Consider the following 25,538-nt stretch of genomic DNA (forward strand, 5'->3'; position numbering starts at 1 on the left):
CTTCCCACCATGGTTATTGCCTGTCCAATCTGCCAAAATAATACTGCTAAAGTTTGACTATTGCAACTTTCCAACTTTTTAGCTACTTGGTCATATGGCCACATGTACCCAATCTCTGCTCAGAGTTAACCTATAGCATTTTGTAAATGAGTTTACTAACCTAGACAGCATGCTAAAAAGCAGAGACGTCACCCTGCCAACAAAAGTGCGTATAGTCAAGGCTACGGTTTTCCCAGTTGCAATGGATGGCTGTGAAAGTTGGACCTATAAGGAAGGCTGATTGCCAAAGAATGGAGGCCTTTGAACTATGGTGCTGGAGAAGACTCCTGCGAGTCCCTTGAACTGCAAGGCGATCAAATCAGTCAGTCCTAGAGGAGATCAACCCTGACTGCTCTTTAGAAGGCCAGATCCTGAAGATGAAACTCAAATTCTTTGGCCACCTAATGAGAAGGAAGGACTCACTGGAGAAGAGCCTAATGCTGGGAACAATTGAGGGCAAAAGAAGAAGGGGACGGCAGAGAACGAGGTAGCTGGATGGAGTCACTGAAGCAGTCGGCGTGAGCTTAAATGGACTCCAGAGGATGGTAGAGGACAGGAAGGCCTGAAGGAACGTTGTCCATGGGGACACGACTTCGCAACTGACAACAACAAAAAAGCTTCATATGCCCCAGAATGTATAATTCTTAGAATTATGTTACGTATTCTATGTGGAAATATGGAAGTTGCCATTTCTAACATCTAACAGGGTATCACAATGAAGAATGCTGATCAGCAGCTTTCCCTTTCTACAAATATGACAATGCAGTAAACAGTTCTCCTTAGGAACAAACTGCAAACAAAGCCAAAAAAAATTTCCAAAAAAATAATAATTTAGGGAAAAGATGAATCACATCTGATTCATTGCCTCAGAACTCACTTCCAAAATGGCACAATCAATTTGGAGTTCAAGAATGACCAAGACGTCATTCCTTAGATTTCGTATATTATGCCCAAGTTCATCCACTTAGGTTCACTGTGACATTAAACTGATTTAAAACACCACTCAAGGAAACTCACTTTAAATCAGGATTTATTTCCTAATCAACATTACTGTATAACCATCACTGCCATAAAAGGAACAATGTATAGATTATAGTTTCTGAAAACTAAGCAAATCTGAGATTGATCAGCAACCAGAGGAAAATCGTTGGGAACATTATGTATTTTGATCTCCATGACCTGCTCACCTAGAAGAGTAAGATCTAAAGGTTCTGAAATAGACCAAAAGAGGCCCCATGTTTGGTGAGTAACTCTGAAAAATCATTCTTCATATTTTGCAGAACACAAAAGCCAATATTTCAGGATATTTTTGCAAACGTAGTTCTGGACATCAAAAGCAACATTGCTAAATATTCCAAGTGTTTGCAGATTTGCTTCCTCTTTAGGAAAATGCCAAGGGCAGCTCTTAACTCATGTGTTGTATTTTAATAAGAGGTCTAATTTTATTCATTCACTTGGTGAAATGATCATCTCCAAGTTCACAGTAGGAACATTATTTTAATGACATTTTTTTGCATCCCCAAATTATAATATTGACCATTCTTCCCAATGCCATGGAAAAAACAATAACGTTCTAGAATTCATCCTACTGATTATTGGTTGTAAAGGAGTAATTCAGTGATATACTGGGATATAATCACTCTGAATCAATGGGTGTTGTAGCGCAACCATCTGTAATCAGATCAAATATTCTACAGTAATAACTGTTAAATGCAAAAACCCAATGAAGTTAAGTATGCTAATCTTAGTCAAATAAAATATATTCACTTTCTTCTTCATAAATATTCTAAGATTGTATTGTGAAAACCATGGATGGATCAACAGGTAATGTGGGTTTATAATTTACATTTTCTAATCATCAAAAGCCTACGTCAAAAACATTTCTTTCTTGTGCAAAAATCTGCAAGGTGTTTTGAAGTCATTGATGAATGTCAATAATGACTTCTGTCTAATCAAATAAGTCTACTGTTTCTCAACCTTGGGAACTTCCAAGTTTCCTGAGAATTGAAGTCCACCCCTCTTAAAGTTCCCATGCCTGAGAAACACTGAAATAGGTCAATTTTCCCATCTCAGCAACTTCTGTCAATTCCACTAACCATTCCTCCATTGGGTAATGCCCAATCTTTACCTCATTGAGCATACAGTAATCTCACCGCAGTAATCATAGATTGAAATAATCTTCCAAACTGTTCACCCATCAGTCTTAAAAAGAAAACCTCTGGCTTTAACACAGACAGTACGTCCCATCGTTCTTTACACATATTTAAAATTCTGGGTTAATGCAACAGTTGTCCTGTCTATTTCTTCCATTGCTAACTATCATCTTCATTTGAGTTATATATTCCCAAAGGGTAGCTTTTTCCCCTAACAACAAAGCCAGAAAGCAGTCAAGGAGTGCCATAAATACCACCAAATTAAAGCTTTTTAAAAAAAAAAAAAAAAATCCCCCTTTGCTAGCAGAAATGCATATATTCCTATGCCAACGTCTTGCAACCACCAGGCTGCTCAATAATAACTCAATAAATTTGATGGCATTGTATTAGCGTATCCTGCATTGCACCAAGCACCACGTGATAAGCAGAACAGGAAGGTGGTTGATGTCACGATGCCAAGAACAAGCCATGATGGCTCTGATGTGATCCAATAGACCCTTGAACAGTACAAAGGGGCTTCTTCCTGGTATTTCAACCATCACATTAATACAATAGTAATCACCCAAGGCTAGGAGCAAACTCTCTGGAGGTAGACAATGTCACCATTGAAATTATTCAACAAAACAACTGAAAATCACAAGGCCATGAAATGCTATCTTTGTACATCTTTCCTAACAGATTTATATAGATTGGTACAAATATTGGAGCTCATGTGTTTCTTCAGACAGATAGATAAAGAGGGAGGGAGGGAGGGAGGGAGGGAGGGATAGATAGATAGATAGATAGATAGATAGATAGATAGATAGATAGATAGATAGATAAAAGAATAAAAGCTAGCTAGTCCCAGCTATGATAGAAAATCCCAGGCTGCAGGCTTTTCACGCTATTGTAGCAGCAACCCAGCGAAAAGTAGACCAAATGTCTATTTTTGCTTTTTCATTAAGGAAGTCTGCACAGGCGTTATCTCTTGCTCTCAAGCTGGCATATTTTCTGATTAAAAACAACGGGTTATTCCTCTTTCGTAAATTTCAATGCTGTATCACAAAACATCTGCTTAATTTGGGCACAAACCGTATTTTTGGACATAACGCATCCGCCACGCAAACACTTTCACTGTCCAGGAACCATGATGGAGAAGATACACGGCACATTTGCATATTGAGGAAAAAGGAGTGGAAACCTGGCAGAAGTTGTAATTGGGGTTGGCTAACTCTCCCTTTCAACCAACGGCTTGGGTAAGTTGCCTGAGATGAATGTCAAGTGAACAGGGGATGGAAGGAGTGTCAAAACACACATCATAGCATCACTGTGGAAAACCCTGTGACTTGTGTACTCGCATCCGGTATCAAGTTCAAAATAGTGAGGTTTGCATCACGCAAGTCACACAGTATATTTTGTCATTTTTTTTTTTCTCGTCATAACCAGAGTTAGATACTGAGGAGTGAAAAAGAGCCAGAGTTACAGCTGATAAGCTTAAAGACTCTAATGCTGCAGATCCTGTTGTTGCTGTTGTTGTTGTTGTTTTAAAAAAAACCCAAGCTCTGCTCTACTTCAGCAGGAACAAGAGTATATTGGTGGTGGCAGCAAATACTTGGAGGAAATAAAATAAACTGAACCTCCCTGTAACAACCTTTGAATGGTGTGGGAATAAGGAATGGATTTCCAGAGGAAAAAAATTGCAGACTACAGGAATCAGGAGCACCACTCAGGTGACCCTGAGGACACAGATAAACCTCCAAGTGCTTCAAAGACCATCTAAAACAGTGTTTCTCAACCTTGGTAGCTTGAAGATGGGTGGACTTCAACTCCCAGAATCGCCCAGCCAGCACTGCTGGCTGGGGGATTCTGGGAGTTGAAGTCCACCCATCTTCAAGCTTCCAAGGTTGAGAAACACTGCTCTAAAAGGATGCAAATGACCAGCTGTCTGCAAGGAATATAAATCCTTCCATTCCTCACAATCCAGCCAGAGCTGAAGAAGCTTCTTGGATGAGAAGCGAAACGTCTTCAAAAAAGAAAAACAAGAAAGTCCAGTTGCCTCCTGAAAAAAAGCACCTTTGGGACAACCATGACCTGGATGACTGAGAATCTCTAGAGATTCCCCATCCACACAACCAGGGACCCACAGGTTGTACACCCACAGCTGTCTCTTACACTGTATGATGTATTATATGCATAGTGAAATCCACATTTGATATAATCCTTTGCATGGGACATACTGTCACCGGGAACCCACACACGGGATGAGTCAAGAGAATGCTGGATAAAGCCCTTGGCTGGAAAAGATTTATTTTTTTTTTAAAGTTTGAACCGAATTCCACGTTTCCCCACACTTTCCCAAGAGCACCAGACTGTCTTGCAATATGTTTGCTGAAGTCAAAACTATGTGCACTCAGGGCTTAAGTATGGGGAAGGTCACCCCACCTATCTTCCTGAAAAGAAAAACAACCTGCTACAGAAAAATAAGGGCTATTTCCAATATTGTAACCTGTGTCGGCCACATCAACAAATGCCACATATACCTCTATGTGCAATAAGGGCAAATATACATTCTGTCTCTGCTGAATGAATATGATCTATAAGAAACTAAGGTGAAAAACAGGTGTGTTGATTTCATTCAGTAACACCGGGTAAGCACAGTGGATGGAACAGGCAATACATACGTACAAGTTATGTTGCACCCTAAATACTGTACTAACCATCTCACCGGGCTTTTTTGGGTCCCTACAGTACACTGAAGGTTTATCAACTGCTATTAAGAATTGTTTTGTTTTAATTTCAACTATCAGTGCTTTGGTTTAAGTCTTCTAAACACTGGGAACACAAGATAATAGAACATAAGGATTTGTCTGCTATTATCTAATCTGCTCTTTTGCAAATAAGGGAATTGCTAAACACATTTAGCAATTTAAATTAGCAGGGAGTGCACAGACACACAAAATTAGAAATCGCCTCTTAAAAATGGGAAGGTGGAGATTTAAAATGCGACTTATAATAGAGGCCACAAGACAAGCTGCCAATATATTTAACTCTTGAAGCTCATTTCCCAAATCAAAGACTGTCTCTACTGAAGTCACACCCAATTTGTGCAATATATATACCCTGCACAGAGTCAGGCTAAGAAATGTTTCTTAACTCGAGTTTGGAGTACTGTGAAAAAAATGTATTAATGGCAGGTACATTAAAAACCTCAACTGTCAGCATCTTTAGTCAGCTCCTGGTTCTGGATGGCTTCCTAGTCGATTTAATTGGGTCCACAGTTAAATAGGAGAGGAAGAAGGAAAAAAAATAATTCTTTGTACGATTCTGATGTTAACTCTTTAAAATGCAAAACCTACCCAGTCCTGAACATTGCCTCCACAGTCACCAAAGCTGCCCTCAATTGAGGCACCACAAGACGTCTCCCCTGCATCTGCCCCAATTCTTTGACTCTCTGCTTGGCCAAAAAAATTCATCAGAACCCGAGAGATGTACAGTTATGGGATTTTGTAGAGACAGCAGCAGCGACTCTAATGTGGCATTAATAGTACCTAAAACCCCTGGGACGGGACTGGAAGGATAATGTCTGCAATCTTCAACCTGAAACTTCTCTTCCTTCCTTCCTTCCTTCTTCGATAATAAGTCAATTTTCATTCTAAAGTGTAAGATCGTGGAGGGAATGGCTTTTTTTAAAATTGAAAATGGAAGCAAATATGAATCAGTGTTTTTTCTTTTTTTTTAAATCTCCTTGTAAAGGATGACTGAGTAAATGGCTTCAGGATGGTAGGTGATTAGAATAATGAATCTTTTAATAATGAAGTATCATTCATACAGAGGAGAAATAGCAGATCAGCACATCCTCCCTGTCTGAAGCATTTCACTCCAAGCAAAATCCATGATAGGTATTTTCTGATGACCAAGTTTTACTCTTTTTTAAAAAAAAAAATTTACCACTCTGGCAACAACAAGCGAAAGATCAAAAACCCTGATTTTTAAAGTATACCAGGTACAAGTTACAGAGCAATAGGTGTTCCAAAGGAGGAATTCTCTCTCTCTCTCTCTCTCTCTCTCTCTCTCTCTTTGTTTTTAAAGCAAGGATTACGAAAACAATCTCTCCTTAGCACTTCTGAGAATCCCAAAGCCCTTCCGACTTACACAACCCTAGCCATCTCTTTTTAAATGTGCTTTGACTTGGCCTGATTTGATTCTTGGCTGCACTTTCAGCTGCAACGAGACCCTCCATTACTCACCCAAGGGAGCTGGATATACCGGTCTTGAGTAGCGCGTCTGTCCCATTCTTCTATTCTTCAAGTTAGACTCAGAGAGAAGGAACAAGGCGAACCGATTCGAGAAGCAGGCATCAGCCTCTGAAAGTTGACAAGACTCCGCAGGGTTGGAGAAACTTCACCGCTTCCCTCCACTCACTCCGAGATTCCCCCCCCCAAAAGTCGAATGACCCCCCAAGTCAGAAAAAAGTCCAGGATTGTGGGTCCAAGCTCTTGCCACGGTATGTCCTGTATCCCTGGTTCAGGGCACGGTGTAATTCTCATAAATACGCTCCCATGCCAGCTCCCTCCAAAGAGGAACGGAATGCCTGTCATTCCACAGTGCGTATTCTGCTTAGGGGTGGATCTCATGAAGGAGGAGGAGGAGGAGGAGGAGGAGGAGACGTCAGAGCTACAGAAGCCAAATAATCAACATCCCCTGGGCTCTTTAAAGGCAGGAGTTAAAAGGCTGGAAGGAGGACGAACAAGCAGACGGGTTTGGAAGACTTCAAACAGCCGGGCGAACAGATTATAAACAAGCCACTACTAATTGTCATTCTTCTGCTTTGAAGGGAGAAATCTGAGCACCCTGGTTTTCTTAAAGGGGGGGGGGAGAGAGACGGAGACCATCTGAAATGGATTAGCTACCCCTGAGATTCCAACTTCTTCCATATCACGAAAGGAAAAGGAGTGATTAAAAAGGATCTGTGCCGGGGCTGGGGGCACAGAGAAAGATTCTCATCCTCTGGTACCAATTGGAAGGACAGAATTGAGAATTAGGTGGCTCTTTGGATCGGTCAACACAGAGGGGATATTGGTAGATGCAGAGATGCAGTTCTTCACATCATTATTATTATTTTTTTCAGTCCAGAAAGGGGAATCTAAGAGGTTATGTATTCTACGTATTTAAGCAGCATTCATTGGGATTTATTTTTTTTATCTTCTGTCCATGGAGATTCTCAGTCATCCATGTCATGGTTGTCCCAAAGGTGCTTTTTCTGAAAACTGATGATGCTTCTTGGGGATGAGAAGCTAAATGTCTTCCAGGAAAAACGAAGTCCAAGAAACCTATGGGATTTCTTTATCTTCTATTTCTAAATCAACTTTCCTATTGTTAGCTTATTCCCATCGTTGCCAGATAACACGATCATGCTAAGAATTAGAGTCAGAACTTGAAATTCTATCTTTTTTGTAAACTATGTATTGAATTATCCCTATTTTTCCTTATTTGTATTGCTGCACATAGGAAAAAGCTAAATTTACTAATCTTATAAACACAAGTAGGGAAGAGATTCAAACTAAACCTATCTGTATCTTCAGAACTCTCCAATTATCACCAAATTAAAATTTCTCATTTATAATGCATGCAATTGTGAAACAATCCTGTTCCAGAACAAAGCATTAATAGTTTCTTTTTCCATAAAGTTTTAGAGCCCCATAAATATACATTATGGCTTTATATAGAGTTTAATTTTTGAAAAAGATTACAACTTCTATATTAACAGAAATAGAAAAATACTCTGCAGAAAAGGAAAACTAAATTTGGGTAAATGTTAAGTATTTGGCTATTAGGAAGAACTGCACTATTTTTTGGATTACTTCTGCAATCAACCAGTGTCATCAAATTTGTAATTTGCTTTTTAATTCCCCTTTTGTTAGATTACCTCAAAATAGCATATCAATAAAACTGTGCAAGTTAAGAAGAGATGTTACGCTTAACGCATTTCTAGACCTGTTATTTTGTCCATGAGCTGGACCAATAATTTCTTTCCTGCTATTTTGAAGCACTGTTAGAAACCATGAGATGTCACCGCAGATATTTTTTATTAAAGTGATCTTTATGATCTACCCAGACGCCCTTGAACAAAGGAAGAAATTCATGAACTTCAAAACTCAAGTCTAAATGGCAAGTTTTCAAATCTCATCTAAGAAGAAATGCAAAGTCATACATTGTCAGACCCAAAAGATTAGGTCCACACGTGAAGGTCCAATTAAACTGATTTACAGGTACACATACCCATGCCCAGGAATATTCTCAACTAATGCACACCTGCTTGGAGTTAGATATCTTCTTCTTCTTCTTCTTGTGCCATATCCGTCATCGGACGTTGGCGATCATGTTGGCAATCCTACTTTTGTCAACAGCCGCATGAAAAAGTGCTGTTGAGTTTTGTCCAAACCAGTCCCTTAGGTTTTGAAGCCATGATGTTCTTCTTCTATCTGGGCCTCATTTGCCTTCAATCTTTCCCTGGAGGATTAAGTGAAGGATGCTGTATTTTTCCGGGCGTTGCATCACATGTCCAAAATATGCTAACTTTTGCTTTTTAATGGTTTTTATGATTTCCCTTGGCTTTCCCAGGCGGCTTATCGCCTCCTCATTTCTGATTTTGTTAACCCAGGTTATACCTAACAGCCGCCTGTAAATCCACATTTCAAATGCTTCTAGTCTCTTCAAGTGGTTTTCTGTCAGAGACCAACTCTCTATTCCGTAGAGCAGGATAGAAAAGATGTAACATCTGACAAGCCTGATTTTCAGTCTTAGGCTTATGTCATGACTGCAGAAGACCTTTTTCATTTTGAGTTAGATATGGGTCAACGGAATTCAAGGGGGGGCGGGGAACTTAGTTCACTTATGGCTATGTAGGGATTCTAGGCTGATCCCTCTTTTCACTCTACCCTATGTTCTGCCACTCCTCCTACATATGTTCAGTTAGATTACACTTCCACAAAACTTGTAAATGTGCGACAGACATGTGACATGCAAGCACCGATGTAACCTAGTTTCGTAATGAATCATCTGCAGGAAAACAGCCGGGCTCAGAGGCCACCAAAGACCCCACACTACCTCCTCCCCAGGGATGAAATCCAGCAGATTCTGACAGATTCTGGAGAACTGGTAGCGGAAATTTTGAGTAGTTTGGAGAACCGGCAAATACCACCTCTGGCTGGCCCCAGTGGGAATGGGGATTTTGCAATATCCTTCCCCCAGGAGTGGGGAGGGAATGGAGATTTTGCAGTATCCTTCCCCTGCCATGCCCACCATGCCACACCACACCCACCAAGCCACGCCCACAGAACCGGTAGTAAAAAAATTCGGATTTCACCGCTGCTCCTCCCTCTCCTCTTCCTCCTCCTCCCAAGCACCACTCCCTTCTTCCACTGATAACGTAACCTAGTTTTGTAATGAAACATCTGCAGGGAAACAGATTTATTGTTTTATTGTTGTGAGCCGCCCCGAGTCCTTCGGGAGAGGGGCGGCATATAAATGTGAATAAAATAAATAAATAAATAAATAAATAAAACCACCAAGCTCAGAGAGCACCAACGACCCCACACACGGGACTTGCTCATTTAGTTCACAAAGTTCCCCTTAAAACCCAAGTTGTTTTTTTTTCTGACCCACAGATAAAGCCTTTAAATACACAATCATTCAAAAGGACACAAAGTCCAGGACTGGCAAAACTGCAGGATCTCAGTAGAAAGATAAGAGAATTCCCTGGCTTGAGGAAGTGTCGGGGGGGGGGGGGAGACATCTTCTCAGCCAAACCCAAGACGGATGAGAGAGATTAGCAAGTAGGTGTGTCTGGTGTAGCCTTTTCCAAAGAAATTCTATCCAGTGATGGCCTCTGGATTCAACAAGAGAAATTCCAGTCAGCGTGATCTAGCTACCTATGCAATTTTGAGAGCTGACTTTCAACAAACTCTGATGGCACCAAGATCAAAAATACCAATGCTATATAATGCACTCTACTTGATTCCTTAGTGCAGGCTTTATACCACATTCTGTTTCCTAATAAAAGACACTTTTAAGTAGAAAACATTACTGGAATCCAAAGGCTGCGCATAACAAAGTTGTGGGTCACTAAGGCTATCTACCTTCTCCAGATAAGGCAGGGGCATCTCCCCTGAATGCAACAAATGCAGTATACCCCAAAAACCACACATCTGACTTTTCTGGATATTCCCTAATGGAAGTGGGGGAGGACTCTGATTATTATTTATGTGCACGTTATCTACAAAATTCTTAAAGCCTTGTTGTTCACACCTGGTCAGCAAAAGTCCATTAAAGGTTACCAGAGATAACAATTTATCTATTTTAACTTTGATCAAATAAGCCAACTTTATATTCCTTCCTTGTAGTTTGAATAATCTTGGTCTTTAATCCCTTCAAATAATGTCTTAGGACTTTGGTTTCTTTTCATTTTTTTTCCTTTGGCTCTTCGCACAAAATTCTGCTCTCAAAATTCTCCAGAGCTTTAACAGGTCTCTTTTATAAATCCAACACAGGAAAGTTATCCAGGTTGCTTTTTTTTTTTTTTTTGCTTTGTTATTTGTATATTTCATTTACTTATTAAGTCATCAGCTGGTTTTGTTTGTATATCCAGTGTAGCATCTCTTTCCATATCATCCTTGTAGCTTGTCATTTTTAAATCCACTTTGAAATCAGCCTCACTTTTATGTGGTAAAACTTGTTCTACTTCCATAACATCTTTTAAACACTTTATCTAGAATGGCAGACACTCTTAAAATTAACTTCTGGGTCCTTTGTTCACAAATATTATTTAATACAATAATGAAGTATTTTGCTCCATTCTGTATTTGTAAGTCAAATTTAAGTGTTCTTCTCCTTTAATTGTAATATTTAGTTCCTTCTAGTGTCCAACCTTCAAATTCCCATCCTATCATTCTTGTTTAAATTCAAAAGAATAGCATTTCCTACTTTTTTAAGAATTTAAAGAGTTTCTTCATTTTATTTCCAATTCATCTAGGCCATTAGCCCAATTGTAACTTTCCAAAATCACTCTTTTGTTGTTTATTCCAAAAAAATTATGTTTTTAAGTCCTTAAACTTGTATTTAAAACTTCTTTAAAGTTGCTTTCTCTAAGAATTGAAGGAAACTCATCTGGTGCTGTAAAACATATTGAAGCTAATAACTGAAATGCAGTTAAGAAGCAATTTGCAAAAGTGATTGGAAAAGGAAGTATGCAAACCCAATGTAAACAAACACCCACCAAGGAAAAAAATGGCTATTTCCTTATTTCTCTCTCTCCCCCTCCCTCTGAGAGAGAGAGAGAGAGAGAGAGAGAGAGGGAGGGAGAGAGAGGGGGGGAGAGAGAGAGAATATCAGTAGGAGCAGCAACCTGCCAACTTTAGTCCAACTAGTTGTGTCACACAGAGTTCATTGGACTCTGATCTGGAAGACCTGGATTCCACACTAAGACATAGAGATTTCTAGAGTGGCATTGTGATTTTCTGCATTCCATTCTAATATGTGAAGAAGCAACAATGGTTTCCTTAAAATGACAAATGAGATCAAAAAAACGTTGTTACTTGCCCCTGGGGAAAGGTTGAGTGGCACCTTAAAAAAATCAATTCCCTATAAGTGAAACTTCCTTTAGGCATAATGGAGCTAAAAAGTGAAAATGTTGTTACTGAATTCCATATAAGCTGTCCATGAACGTGTCACAGGAATTTAAGGAAATGCTTTATACAAAGTCAGTCCATCAGTCAGATAGTTAACATTGATGGGCGGCAGAGGCATTGCCAGTCCTATTTAAATGTTTTGAAAATTGAATTTTGGGTTTTCTGCCTGCAAACCATGTCTTCCAATCATGACCACCACTGGTGGCATTTTAGAGTCTGATTTAGCTACTTGCTTTCCCTCTCCCTTTGGTAGGGAAAAAAATCCTCTATTAAAAATTTCTTACCAAACTTGCATTTTCTAAACAACTAACTGCATTTAGAAACTTTCATGTTGCAAAAAACTCAAAAGAGCACCCCCCCTGGAGTCTGAAACAAGGAGCAGCACCAAAATGTTGAATTTAGAGATTTAGAAAACTATTTTCCCATTAAATTTGACATAAGGTACATTTGTCAATAAATTGAAAATGGCATCAAAAAAACCCTAACAAGATCAAGATCCATCAGCCCCCTGTAAATTCCAGGTCCAGAAATCTGGTTTCAATAGCAGCACAAGCCTTGCTTAAAACCATTCATACCAAGCCAATGAATTTAAATGCAAATATTCAAATGTGTTAACATTCAGCTTCCTTAGCCCAATAAATACATTTTAAAATCCATTCCGCATTGAGGTGAACCGGATTCATTTCCAGTTCACTCAAACACCTTTTTTTTCCTCTTCAAATCCCAACTTACTTCACCAGTCAACACAAAGGAATACTTCTCAACCTGATAAAAGATAAATATTTATACTTTGGAGACAAAGGAGGGCCAGTCTGCATACTGTCTTATATCCAGTTTCTTTAATTCATTGCAAGCAAATTGTAAATAAATACTTTGATTGCACTTGTGAGCCTCAAAATGTCAAGAAGGCCAATATGAAATACTTCAAGCATAATAACCCTGTCGCTGGTTGCCAAGCAGACTGAATTACCTACATGGCAGAAAATGCAAGCAAATCCAACTTTGAGAAAAGCCCAAATCCTAGAAGGGTTTTGAAATAACAAAAGATCAAAACACAGAAAATGTAATTTGGACACTAGAATGCAGTCCCTAGGAAAAGTTGAGCTGTCCTCTTAAGACCAGTTTTAAAAGACATAAGTCCGTCATGGAGATGCAATTAATAAAAGGCATTCATATTCATATATTCATATTCATATTCATATTATTTTGCAAGGCGAGTTAAAACCAGAACTGGCGTTTTTGAAATGGCTTTCGGCAAGGCATCTAGACCTCAAATTCTTTAAAATCAGTTAAGTGTCAGTTACCAAATAAAGCAAAAAAATGATTGTACCCATGTTAGGTTGAACATAGGAAAGGTGTCTAGAGAACTGGTTTTTATAGGTGTCCCATTTTTAATCATCTAATATTGAAGTTAGAACTTCAATAGTTTCTAAATAGATAGGAAGAAAGGACCAGTATCATTGTGCACTGAATTAATATGTGACACCATGGTTAATATGAAATAAGGGTTATTAGATGGAAAAAGGAAGCATTTCTGTAAGGAAGAGAAAAAGAGAAAGATTACAAAGTCATGTTTTTTTTAAAGTATTGTTCACTGTAATCTATCAATGCATCTGTACTAGGTACCGATTGCTTCAGATACTCCAAATATGGCAGCCCTATTCCAATTTAATTCATTAGTTCTCTCATATCGTATCCAGATTCACATCTTGAGAATCCTGCAAGGTAGGTTTGCTCTTTTACTCTGTTTTAAATGTAAATCTTTTAAGTCTTTTTTCATATTGAAATGAATTGGGTCTAATTTTAGTTTGGAATTGGGCGAGAAATTACTTGTTCAACTGCAAAGTTATAAGGTCAATAGCTGATTTCTTGAGAAGATTTTGGCCACCACCAGTCACTAATTTGGAATAGAATAGAATAGAATTTTTTATTGGCAAAGTGTAATTGGACACACAAGGAATTTGTCTTGGTGCATATGCTCTCAGTGTACATAAAAGAAAAAATTACAAAGCATTTTTCAAAGAACAACTGACTACAATTTTTTCACACGGAAGAGGAAAATGAAGGGATTAAAAGGCTTTTTAGATTTCATTATGGATTTTAAAGGTACAGTATATACTTCACACTAGTTCACTTAGATGTTTTTCCAAGGGTTCCCACCTAACATGAATCTAAACATAATTACAGGGTTGTCCTCATTGTGTATTGCATCAATATACCTTCTGAAACAATTTATGAATAAATATTTGCCCAAAGACAGGAGTGTTCAGAAGAAATCCTTCCAGTTTAACAACCTCTCCATTCAGGTTACTACAAGTCCCCAGTATATCTGCCAAAAAAAATGATGAAGGTTATTAGATTTTGCCATCTCAAGCCTGATCTTGTAATCTTATTTATGTTGTGAATCATCCCACCCCCCTCCACTCCTCCCAATTCTCCAACTTCCACTCCTTACAAACCTAGTGCTGTATAGGCTGATCCCATCACAGCTTTCTCTTTAATGATATGCCCTTGTCACACCTGTGACAAGATGGGCTTCAATCCATCTTTTAGATTGAAAACCAGCAGGGCTGCAAGATCCTAACATAAACAGCAACCCCCCCCCAAAGGCTTCCCCCATTATGTCTGTGAACAAAAAAATGTTGTAAGCTGCAGGTAAAACATGGAGCTGTTCCCTTCCTGTCTATCGATGCCTACTGCTGCTAACTGATCCAGACAAAATAATTGCAAAAGATGATTATGGAATGCCTGCCAAAATAATTATTGAGATCCAGTAATCTGCCCACACTCACGGGCACTAATATACTATGCTATTGTACTTCCTACGCAGTGATAGAATTTCCAAAGGTGCTTTCCTTAGTGTTTGAGATGTACACAGGTATTCTTACCTTTCTGCTTATAAAGCCCTTCGGATAACTACAGAGAAGTGTATTGTAGGAAGTTAGCACCCACCACCCCTTTCCTAGAACAATGAAATATTTTAGGAAATATTAAAAAGGCAGAATATTATGTTTCCCTGGATGAGAAATGGAGAAGCATGTTTTAAAGACGAAGCAGCTCCCATCTTCCTGCCCCCATCCTTTGTCAATGGGCCAGAGGCAGAAACTCAATCTTTGTCAAAGGACCATCATCTGCAACACAATGGGACCCATCTAGCAACAGAAACTCACCACATGGCACCTGGGAAGATTACATCAGCCAGCAAGGCTAGCTAAGACCCCCACCCCCTGGGAGTCTGACAACCAATCAGGATACTCTTTCTGGGCCTCAGGAAGTTCAAAGCCAGAGAGGGCATAAAACCCGGGGACTCACTGCATCTCGTCCCTTTTCTGTTCAGGAACTCAAACCATGTGATCCTGTTCACCATTAAACCATCTTTTGAAGCAGTCTCCATGTTTCCAGTGTCTTTTTCCCCACTTGGAGCTGAACCCAGAAGGATATTTCTTCCTACAGTATAATTTGATTAAAACTAGGAGTAGCGGTGGCACCTATAGATTTCCCTCCTCAATTCAGGTATTGATGAAAATAGACAGACATTCTGGGGCATATTTTGTGTTCACATGGGAGGGGCACAATCCCGAGATAGAGCACATCCGTTGTCCATGGAAGGTACTGTGTTCAAACCTTCCCTTTTCCAATTGAAGAATCAGATGGCAAGTGATGAGGAAGCCACTCTGAGAAAAGCAGACAGGGACCGGTAAGTTTACTTATTAGTAATGGAAAACATTACTTGAAGGACCAGTTGCCTTGGAAGATGTTGAACTGCATACATCTTCCAAAACTTTAGCCAGTAGGAGCAATGCTGGAGTTGTGACTCAGTACAGGTACCCTGTTTTCCCTCAAAATAAGACATCCCCTAATAATAAAGCCAATCAGACTTTTGAGCACATGGCAATAAGGCCAAATGCTTATTTCAGGGTTCAAAAAAATGTAAGACAGGGTCTTATTTTTGGGGAAACGTGGTAGTCCTCACTTAACGACTGTGTCGCTTAGCAACTGCTCTAAGTTCTGATGGACCTTTCAAAAAGTACTTAGGCACGATTTTGAAGTTCTGACAGCTACATACAACGCCCTTGACATTAATGTGACCATATTTGGGGCATTTTGCAATTAGCTCACTTTTAGAGTCATTTTGGTCAAATGATTGTGATTTTCAATGGGTTTTTTTTGCCAGGTTCTGGAGTTTACTTCCAGTTTCCAATTAAAAATGGATTTGCTTAAAGACCGGCACGTTTGCTTAACGACCACTGCAAAAAAGGCCTTTCAATTAGTTGTGGTTATGTAGGCACCCACTTAATGACTGCAATGACTTACGACTGTTAATTCCAGGCTCAATTATGATTGCGATTAACTGTAACGTCTGAATGGCAACACAGAACGGTGACAGTGTGTTTAGAATACAAAATCTTAGAAAATTAAACAGGTTTAAAATAATCCCCCCACCCCACCCCACCCCACCCCACAGAGAGTTTTGAAAAAGAATCTTTGAATTTCACCAGTTAACACATTCCTAGCAAATCATTTGTTTTTGTTTTCCACCCAGCAGCCTTCAAGCGGGTCACATGAAAAAAAGAAGAAAAGACTATTATAAAGCAGTTAAATAGCATGGAAGTAACCACTGTGGGAAAAACCACCCAATTGGGCATAGAAGAAAAAAAAAAGCAGAGTACTGAGTTATAGAAGCTCCTTGATCAAAATTTCCCCTGGATTATGGAATCCTTGATGCTCTTTGAGCTTGGCTGTTTCCTTGCAGATGTTTTTTTTTACCTGTGCAGACATCTTTTAAAAGGTAAAGGTTCCCCTCGCATATTTGTGCTAGTCGTTCCCGACTCTAGGAGGCGGTACTCATCTCTGTTTCAAAGCCGAAGAGCTGGTGCTGTCCGAAGACGTCTCCGTGGTCAGGTGGCCGGCATGACTAGACGCCAAAGGCGCACAGAATGCTGTTCCCTTCCCACCAAAGGTGGTCCCTATTTTTCTACTTGCATTCTTTACGTGCTTTCAAACTGCTAGGTTGGCAGAAGCTGGGACAAGTAACAGGAGCTCACCCTTTCTGATTGACAAGCTCAGCGTCTTAGCCATTGAGCCATCACATCTCTTCCAGACATCTTTAGTGCTCCTTTATATTTCAGAAAAATGCTGATATTACCCAGTTGCTATGCTTTACAGAACAAAGAAGGCAGCCAATATTTTCTGAGCAGGTAAGATCTTGAGAGCTATAGTGGCTCTTCTCACCCAGCATCCTCCCAAATGTTCCTCCATTCTTCCCATTGTGATCAAACGTGGCTATAACATAATTGACATGCTCTAAAAACTCTTCTGGAGTATAGGGAATTTTGCAAGTGGAACTTGTGGAAAATTTTCCTCCAGATTTCTGAAAGCACTACTCTCAGTTCAGAAAAAACAGAACAGAACAACAGTACTCTTCAGAATAGAATATAGAAGGGGATGGGGATGGGGTGGGGATTGGGATAGGAATGGGATGGAATCAGTAGTGGGTTTCACATATTCTTACCACCCGTTCGCCACGTGCACCTTCCGCCCACATGCACCTTCCGTGCATGTAAGAAAGAAATATCTGTCCCCAATTATAAATAAATTTCCCCACTGGAATATAAGGCATAAATTATCATTTCTATTGAAGGCAGACTCTCCTCCCCTGGTAAGGGCTATCACTCGCTATCTTAAAAGGATGACAGCAATACAAGCCAGTTATATTGAAAAGAATTTCATTGATTGTAAGAAAGATGAGCTGAGTTAGAGAGGAGCTATCTTATTTGGGTTATCTAGTTTTGGAAATTTAGTTATTGAACTTTGATATTGTTAAATTTTAATGTCATATATCATATTTTTAGACTATTATTTCTGTAACTGTTTTATCTTTTTCTTTTTCTTTTCTTTTTTTTTTGAAAAGGCCTTCGGGCTATTCAATAAAAGACTTCCGTGCATGTGCTTCGCACGAGCACCTTCTGTGCATGCGCCTGGCCTCGAAAACATGGCTAATTAGGATGGTATTACGCCGGGGCAGGCGGCCCGCAGTCACCGCTACCGATTCACCTGAATCGGTATGAACCGGCTGAATACCACCTCGGGATGGGATGGGATGGGATGGGGTGAGGTGGGGTGGGGTGGAGTGGAACGGAACAGGATGGAAGAGACCTTGGAGGTCTTCTAGTCCAACCCCCTGCTGAAGCAGGAGACCCTACAACATTTCAGTCTCTTCTTAAAAGCCTCCGGTGTTGGAGCACCCACAAATTGTAGGCGCGAGAAGCAAAGCAGCTTAATAAGCCATCCCTATAAAATGAGAGCAAAGGCTGGAACCACCTAAAGAAATCTGACACGTCATTCAAATGAATGAGGATCTGCATCTCTCAAACATGATGGAAACGTTGAGGAGGAGGGAGCCCTACACCCCGAGGATCCAGCCCTTCTGACAATAAAATAACAGCTGCTCCCAATGTCAAGAGCATTTCGCAGAACAAAAGGAAAACTGGCCCCGAATGATAACAGTGACTGAAACAGGTAAACAGGGCACTGCTGGATTTGCCTTCTTGTGAAAGGAACAGCGGCTGCTTAAGAGGTTATCCTCCACCAGATGCAAGTTTCCATCCTTCCTGACTTCTTTGTTTTTCCTTTAAATACCATACCTTCCGTTTTGATTTTTAAGAGCGGCATTCACACGCCTGGGTTTCAAAGTTTGGAGGAGTCTCCTTTCTGGCTGTTTAGATTTTGCTTTAAGCAATCAACTTGTGACCGAAGTAGAGTAGCAATTAATGCCAGAGCACTTAAGGCAGGTCTTATTTTTTTTTAATTAAAACACAAGCTGAATGCAAGGGAGTTGAATTAAGAGTCAGAGACTGTTTTTCATTGTAATGCCATGTCCACAAATTCTCTCGCCATCTATTATGCTTGAGAGATAGACAAACAGAAGAAAAGCGTGAAAAGCCACAGAGGTGACATCTCCAACCCTTATGAAACCTACAAAGGCTCATCCGTTGCAAAAGGATCCATGTGGAACAGAGCTGAATTAAGAAATGAACGTGAACAATCGGATTTCACCTCCGTTATGATCTCATTAGCTTATTAAGGATCAGCCACCCTCTTGCTTAACAATTTCCCTCCCCATATAGAGACAAGAACACCAGGTGTTGCCATACCATTTTAGGCAGTTGTCCATATTGTCTACGTTGACTGCGCTCCAAATCCTCGGGCCAATTATTTTTCCCACGCCTACCACCTTATCACAGAAGATGCCGGTGGCTGAATCTAGTGACTGTTTTTAATCACTGTTTCTACTACAGTTGGATAATAAATGTGAAAAGCTTTAGGCTCTCTGGAGCGCTAAACACTATCACAGTGTTACATTCGAGGTAGAGACATCCATTCTGATTCCTAACCCTGACATTTTTCATGGCAGATAGCAATAATTTCATCAGTTTTACAGGTCCCAGAAGAAGGAACCCAGGTGAAAAGTCTTCCTGGTGTGACAATCTAACCCCAAATGGTTGGTTTTCACATAAGACATAGAGACTCTGCCATCATTAGAGGTGTTCAACCATTTGTCTTCCATAGAATAAGGATTCCTGCCCTGGGCAGGGGTTGGACGACAAGACCTCTGAAGTCTCTTCTATGATTTTATGATAGGAGAAATATACCTCTGGCATTACACAGTAGCTGTGAATAATGCTGGCTCTACAACTTTGCTCTGAATTTCCCTTCTTAGCTGGGTTTCTTATCATATTTCTCAAGTCATGACTCCTAAGCAGTGGTGAAATCCATTTTTTTTTACTACCGGTTATGTGGGCGTGGCTTGGTGGGCGTGGCTTGGTGTGCATGGCAGGGGAAGGATACTGCAAAATCTCCATTCCCTCCTCACTCCTGGGGGAAGGATACTGCAAAATCTCCATTCCCTCCCCACTCCAGGGGAAGGATACTACAAAATCCCCATTCTCTCCTCACTCCTGGGGGAAGGATACTGCAAAATCTCCATTCCCTCCCCACTCCAGGCGAAGGATACTGCAAAATCCCCATTCCCTCCCCACTCCTGGGGGAAGGATACTGCAAAATCTCCATCCCCCCCCCCCACTCTGGGGCCAGCCAGAGGTGGCATTTGCCGGTTCTCCGAACTACTCAAAATTTCCGCTACCAGTTCTCCAGAACCTGTCAGAACCTGCTGGATTTCACCCCTGCTCCTAAGGAATACTCAGCCACGTGCTTTCCTTTGAAACTTCTCAGCTAAAAGTTTTAGAATGAGCAATCTCTAAAATGAGATACAAAGAATTCTGCTGTAGTACTCTATTGCATCAGAATTGAAGGAGGAAGAAAGAAGGAAGGTTAATGGGGTGTGAATGCATCCAAAAGGCCACTCTATGTTTTGGATTATGCCATTATCTTCAATGGCCAAGTAAGAAGGCAATAAAATACACAATATGGTTTAATTTGCTGATTTAATATGTTGCCTTTTTTTTTTATTTATATGCCGCCCTTCTCCGGAGACTCAGGGCGGCTTACAATGCGTTAAGCAATAGCCTTCATTCTTTTGTATATTTATACAAAGTCAGCTTATTGCCCCCACAAACTGGGTCCTCAATTTACCTACCTTAGAAAGGATGGAAGGCTGAGTCAACCTTGAGCCTGGCGAGATTCGATCTTACTTTAATTGCAGACAGCTGGTGTTAAATTACAGAGCTCTGTCTTTTGAGCTATCCAGGCTCATTGTGCTAACATTGGTAAAGTAACCATAGTGTTAGCTATATCGTATGAGGTATACATCTTGTGCTGTGTACATTCCTCCACCGGATCTTTTGTAGACAACGGATGGAATTTCCCTATACTTAATGACCGACTTGATGTCTCTTCTGGAGCATTTTCTCACCAGTCTTCTGCAAAGTCTAACTTGGGTAACTTAATTGGAATAGTGACTCAGCAATCATATTTCCAAGTGCTCATTCTTTGCATACCAGGAGGCTGTTCCTGATTATTTAATTAGGGAAAAGGTTAGCATGTGTATATGACAACCCTCCAGTTCTGGCAGTTTCTAAATGCTTGTTCAGCAAGACTTTCCAAGAGGAACATGGAGACTTTATACAGAAGATTTATTCATGTCTCTGGATGTACCACTACTTGCACCTTTTAAAATCCCCATTCCATTTTGGTAATGGAAAGCAGCACACTGAGAATAGAATAGAATAGAATAGAATAGAGTAGAGTAGAGTAGAGTAGAGTAGAGTAGAGTAGAGTAGAGTAGAGTAGAGTAGGGTAGGGTAGGGTAGGGTAGGGTAGGGTAGGGTAGGGTAGGGTAGGGTAGGGTAGAGTGTAGTGTAGTGTAGTGTAGTGTAGTATAGTGAAGAGTAGAGTAGAGTAGAGTAGAGTAGAGTAGAGTAGAGTAGAGTAGAGTAGAGTAGAGTAGAGTAGAGTAGAGTAGAGTAGAATATTTTTATTGGCCAAGTGTGATTGGACACACAAGGAATTTAATTCTTATTTTGCACTGATTGGTATGACTCCTGGAGGAGAGGTCTCTAACCTTGGTCACTTTAATACTTGTGGACTTCAACTCCCAGAGTTCCTCAGTCAGCAAATCTTTGCTAGCTGAGGAACTCTGGGAGTTGAAGTCCACAAGTATTAAAGTAGCGAAGATTGGAGACCCCTGTCCTAGAGGAAGCTAAAGAGCAATGAGCCATTATTTATTTATTTGATACTTATCCTGCCTTAAGATACTCAGCCTTTCAAAAGAATGATTTATCACCCAAGCCCCTTTACAATTGGTTAAAATGACCAAGGAAGCAAGATTGCCTAGAAAAATTGTCATTCAAATTTACTAATGTTTTTAGTACTAATACATTAAGGTAAAGGTAAAGGTTCCCTTCGCACATATGTCCTAGTCGTTCCTGACTCTAGGGGGCGGTGCTCATGAGTCTTCGGAGAGGGGCAGCATATAAATGTAATTAATTTAATTTAATTTAATTAATTAAATCTCCATTTCAAAGCCGAAGAGCCAGCTCTGTCCAAAGACGTCTCCATGGTCATGTGGCCGGCATGACTAAACGCCAAAGGCGCACGGAACACTGTTACCTTCCCACCAAAGGTGGTCCCTATTTTTCTACTTGCATTTTTTACGTGCTTTCGAATTGCTAGGTTGGCAGAAGCTGGGACAAGTAACGGGAGCTCACTCCGTTACGCGGCGCTAGGGATTTGAACCACTGAACTGCCGACCTTTCGATCGACAAGCTCAGCGTCTTAGCCACTGAGCCACCACGTCCTCACCAATAAATTTACTTGCAACCAGTCCATTCAGTCAGAACTCTTTGGAGGAGAAGCCAAACATTTTCAAGGAAAAAAACGAGAAAGTGGAGATTTGGAAAAGCACCTTTGGGACAAAATATTAAGTCACGTATGCCCTCTAGTGCCTTGAGTACATAACAGCACAATAACATAATGCAATAGCAGAATAACACCAGATAAACCAGCCATGCCTTAACAGGACAAACTTGAAACACTGATATGAAAAGCCAACTTGTGGCTTGTCAAACTGGCAAGCACATGAAATTATTTAGTATGAAATGTAGCAGTTGACGGCATATCTTAAACTTAATCTTAATTGTCCAATCACACTTGGCCAATAAAGAATTCATTCTTTTTTTCTTTCTTTCTTCTTTCTTCTCTTTCTTTCTTTCTTTTGTTCTATCTATCTATCTATCTATCTATCTATCTATCTATCTATCTATCTATCTATGTAGGTCTTTGGTTATTTGGGTTTTCTCCCGCGTAAAATTGGAAGTATCTTGGCGACGTTTCGACGAAATCTCATTCGTCATCTTCAGGCTGGTGTCTTCGGCCTTGTGCTTCTAGGAGCAATGTGTGATCATGGTTGTTTCTTCTTTTCTATCTATCTATCTATCTATCTATCTATCTATCTATCTATCTATCTATCTATCTATCTATCTATCTATCTATATCTCAGGAGACAGCAGCTACCCATCAGCACAATACCAAACTGATGCCATCTGCAGGCCTTCAAATTAAATTTAAAAGAAAACACCTTTTTTTGCAAAAAAAAAAACAAAAAAAAAACTTGCAAACATCACCAAATCTTGAAAGTGAGCTACCACCTCTCTCATGTTGGACTACTTGAGCGGCCCTTTTCAAAACGTCCAATTCCAAAGCTGCGGAGATTTGAGCATTGATTGTAAATCCTCAAGAAAGGATAAAATTTTGTGCTATTTCATTGCCGCACTCTAGAGAAGATTTTAAACATAACCAGTGATGACAGTTCTAACTGCCACTGTTGCTTAGCGCGTACAGAGCTCACGGCCACAGAAGGGCTTGCCGAAAACCTCCAGAGGAAAGAGGACATTATCAACCACCAGAACATTCAATTAAAAGAACAATCGCAGCACATAATAGCAGCTCTGTTGTATCAACTGAAGACACTTCAGTCTACGGACTCCAAAATAGGCAAGAAGCCACAGGAGGCGTCAACCAGTTCATTAGAGCTTTGGAGGCCAACTGCTGTGGTGTCCCAAGGTGGCCTTTTTTTCAAAACACCCCCTGCCATTATGATGATTTGGGATGATGCCCCACAGAGCAGCGCCTCCTGATTCCCAACCCCCTAGATGGCAGCCTCAGTGGGGACAGCAAAACACCCACACTGTGAATTTGTGCAACGTCTAGCTAACCAGGCAAATCACAACCTTGCTTAGCAATCACTCTGTTTAGTGAATGTTCTAAGTTATGACAGCTGTTCTGACCCAGCTCCCCAAACACGACAAACCCTCTGAAGTTAACTCAAAAATTCCTTTATTAGGAGCACTGGCAGCCCTGGCAAAAAGTTTCTCTCTCACTGCAGGCTAACAAGTCCATCTGCCCAAAAGATGAATAGTTGTCTGCCACATCTATTCATTTCCATCCCCTGCCTTTTATCCCCAGAGCTAGGGTGGCTCTTCCTTCCCAAGGATCAGCCCATGGATTTCCACTGCTCTCCTCTCCTCTCCTCTGCTTTCTGAGCATCAGGCACTGGACTCAGCTGTTCCTCCTCTTCCTCATCAGCCACCTCCAGACCTGTGGGCCATTGACTCTCCATCTGAGGGCTGACGGACGGCCCAGGCTCCGCCTCTGTCTCTCTGTCTCTCTCTCTCTCTCTCCCAACTCCATTCCTTCTTCTCTCTCGGAGCTCTCAGGTTGCCTTGCTGCTGACCCTGACTCCCACGCCTCCTCCTCCTCTGATTCTGCTGCTGGAGGAGCCGGCAGCCAACAGGCCACAACAACAGCACTGAAAGAGTTAACTATGATCAGTCCTAGCACTTACAATAGTCATAGTGTCCTGTGGTCATGTGATCAACAAGTGGGACTTGTATCTAGGATTTGTACAGGTTTTTGAAATTGTATGTTACATATTTTTCAAACCAAAGGAGAAAAGTTATTCCAGACTTTTCAAAGTCAAAATCTGAAAGCGTTAAAGCAGGGGTGTCAAATGTGATTTCATTGAGGGCTGCATCAGGGTTGTGTTTGACCTTGGTGGGGTGAGTGACGGGGGGTTGACCAGGGGGCGTGGCCAGCTCAACGTCATGTCAGGGGTGCCTGTAGTGGCTCTGCCAGCAAAAACAGGCTCCCAAGCTCCGGTTTTGGCTGTGATGGCCTCCTGCAATCCTCTGCCAACGAAAATGGAGCTTGGAAGGGCCACACACAGCCCTCCCAAGCTCCTTTTTCGCTGGCAGAGACGCTGCAGGTCAGTCCTTGGTTTCCAGGGTGGCCCCGTGCTGGATCCGGCCTTGAGTTTGACACCCCTGCTCTAAAGCAATATATAGTATCTAATTTTCTCTGGACAACCATTACTAATATAGATTCGTGTATAGCAGTGATGGCTAACCTTTTTGCCATCAGATGCCAAAAGTGGGGGGAGTGCGGGGGGTCGCTCACGTGTGTACCCACACCTACAATTCTATGCACCCCACCCCCTGTGCATGCATTTGCGACCCCCCGCGCTCCCCCCACTTTTGGCATGCGATGGCAAGGTAGGCCCGTTTTTCGCTATCCCCAGGCTCCAGAGCCTTTCTAGGAGGCTGGGGAGGGCAAAAATTGCCTTCCCAACTCCCCTGGAGGCCCTCCGAAGGCCGGAAACAGTCTTTTTCCTGACTTCCAGTGGGCCCAAAAGGCCCGAAAACCATCTGGCCAGCATGTGCATGCACACCGGAGCTGAGCTCACGTGCCCACTGATATGGCTCCGTGTGCCACCTGTGGCACGCGTGCCATAGGTTCGCCATTATGGGTGTATAGGGTCAAGCATTTGATTCATAGCATTTGTTCAAACTTACCAAATAATCAGATAGATCTAAAACTTAAGCTTTCTTGGCACAAATAAATTTAACGATCAGCTTCATTCTTCTGCCAATTAGGAAAAAAGTTAACGACTTTTCTGTAATAATACCTGGTTAATTTATAATTGCAATATGTTAAAAGCTAAGGTTTGTACACAGACCTTTGTGTCTGTACACAGACACAAAGCCCTGGACATTTGTTTTTCTGGATCAGTTATAAAGTATAAAAAGCAAAAGTAAAGAGAGTAATAAAATTAAGGCGACAGCAACTTTCTTGCAAAGAATTAATGTTTCAGAGCTACGTGGGCAACAATCCAATTCTTCAGTCGCCAACAACAACACACCTATTTTGAATAAGGGCTGCTAGCCTA

General features: G+C 40.9%; 1 protein-coding gene across 6 annotated transcripts in view; it reads right to left on the bottom strand.

The window, feature by feature from the left end:
* Positions 1 to 25,538, bottom strand: part of PHACTR4 (phosphatase and actin regulator 4) — an 87,017-nt gene that overhangs the window by 35,665 nt on the left and 25,814 nt on the right. Inside the window, exon 1 of one of the 6 annotated variants that reach the window (XM_034413616.3) lies at positions 6,419 to 6,940. The exons of 4 other annotated variants lie outside the window; for them this stretch is intronic. In XM_034413616.3, coding sequence (XP_034269507.2) covers positions 6,419 to 6,464 — 46 coding nt within the window. In that variant the 5' untranslated portion in view covers positions 6,465 to 6,940. Of the gene's footprint in view, positions 1 to 6,418; positions 6,941 to 25,538 lie in introns of those variants that run through there. One more of the 6 variants, XM_087876914.1, reaches the window with a different exon arrangement.

Source organism: Pantherophis guttatus, chromosome 10, assembly GCF_059756535.1.
Source record: "Pantherophis guttatus breed Tessera chromosome 10, ASM5975653v1, whole genome shotgun sequence".
Classification (NCBI taxonomy): domain Eukaryota; kingdom Metazoa; phylum Chordata; class Lepidosauria; order Squamata; family Colubridae; genus Pantherophis; species Pantherophis guttatus.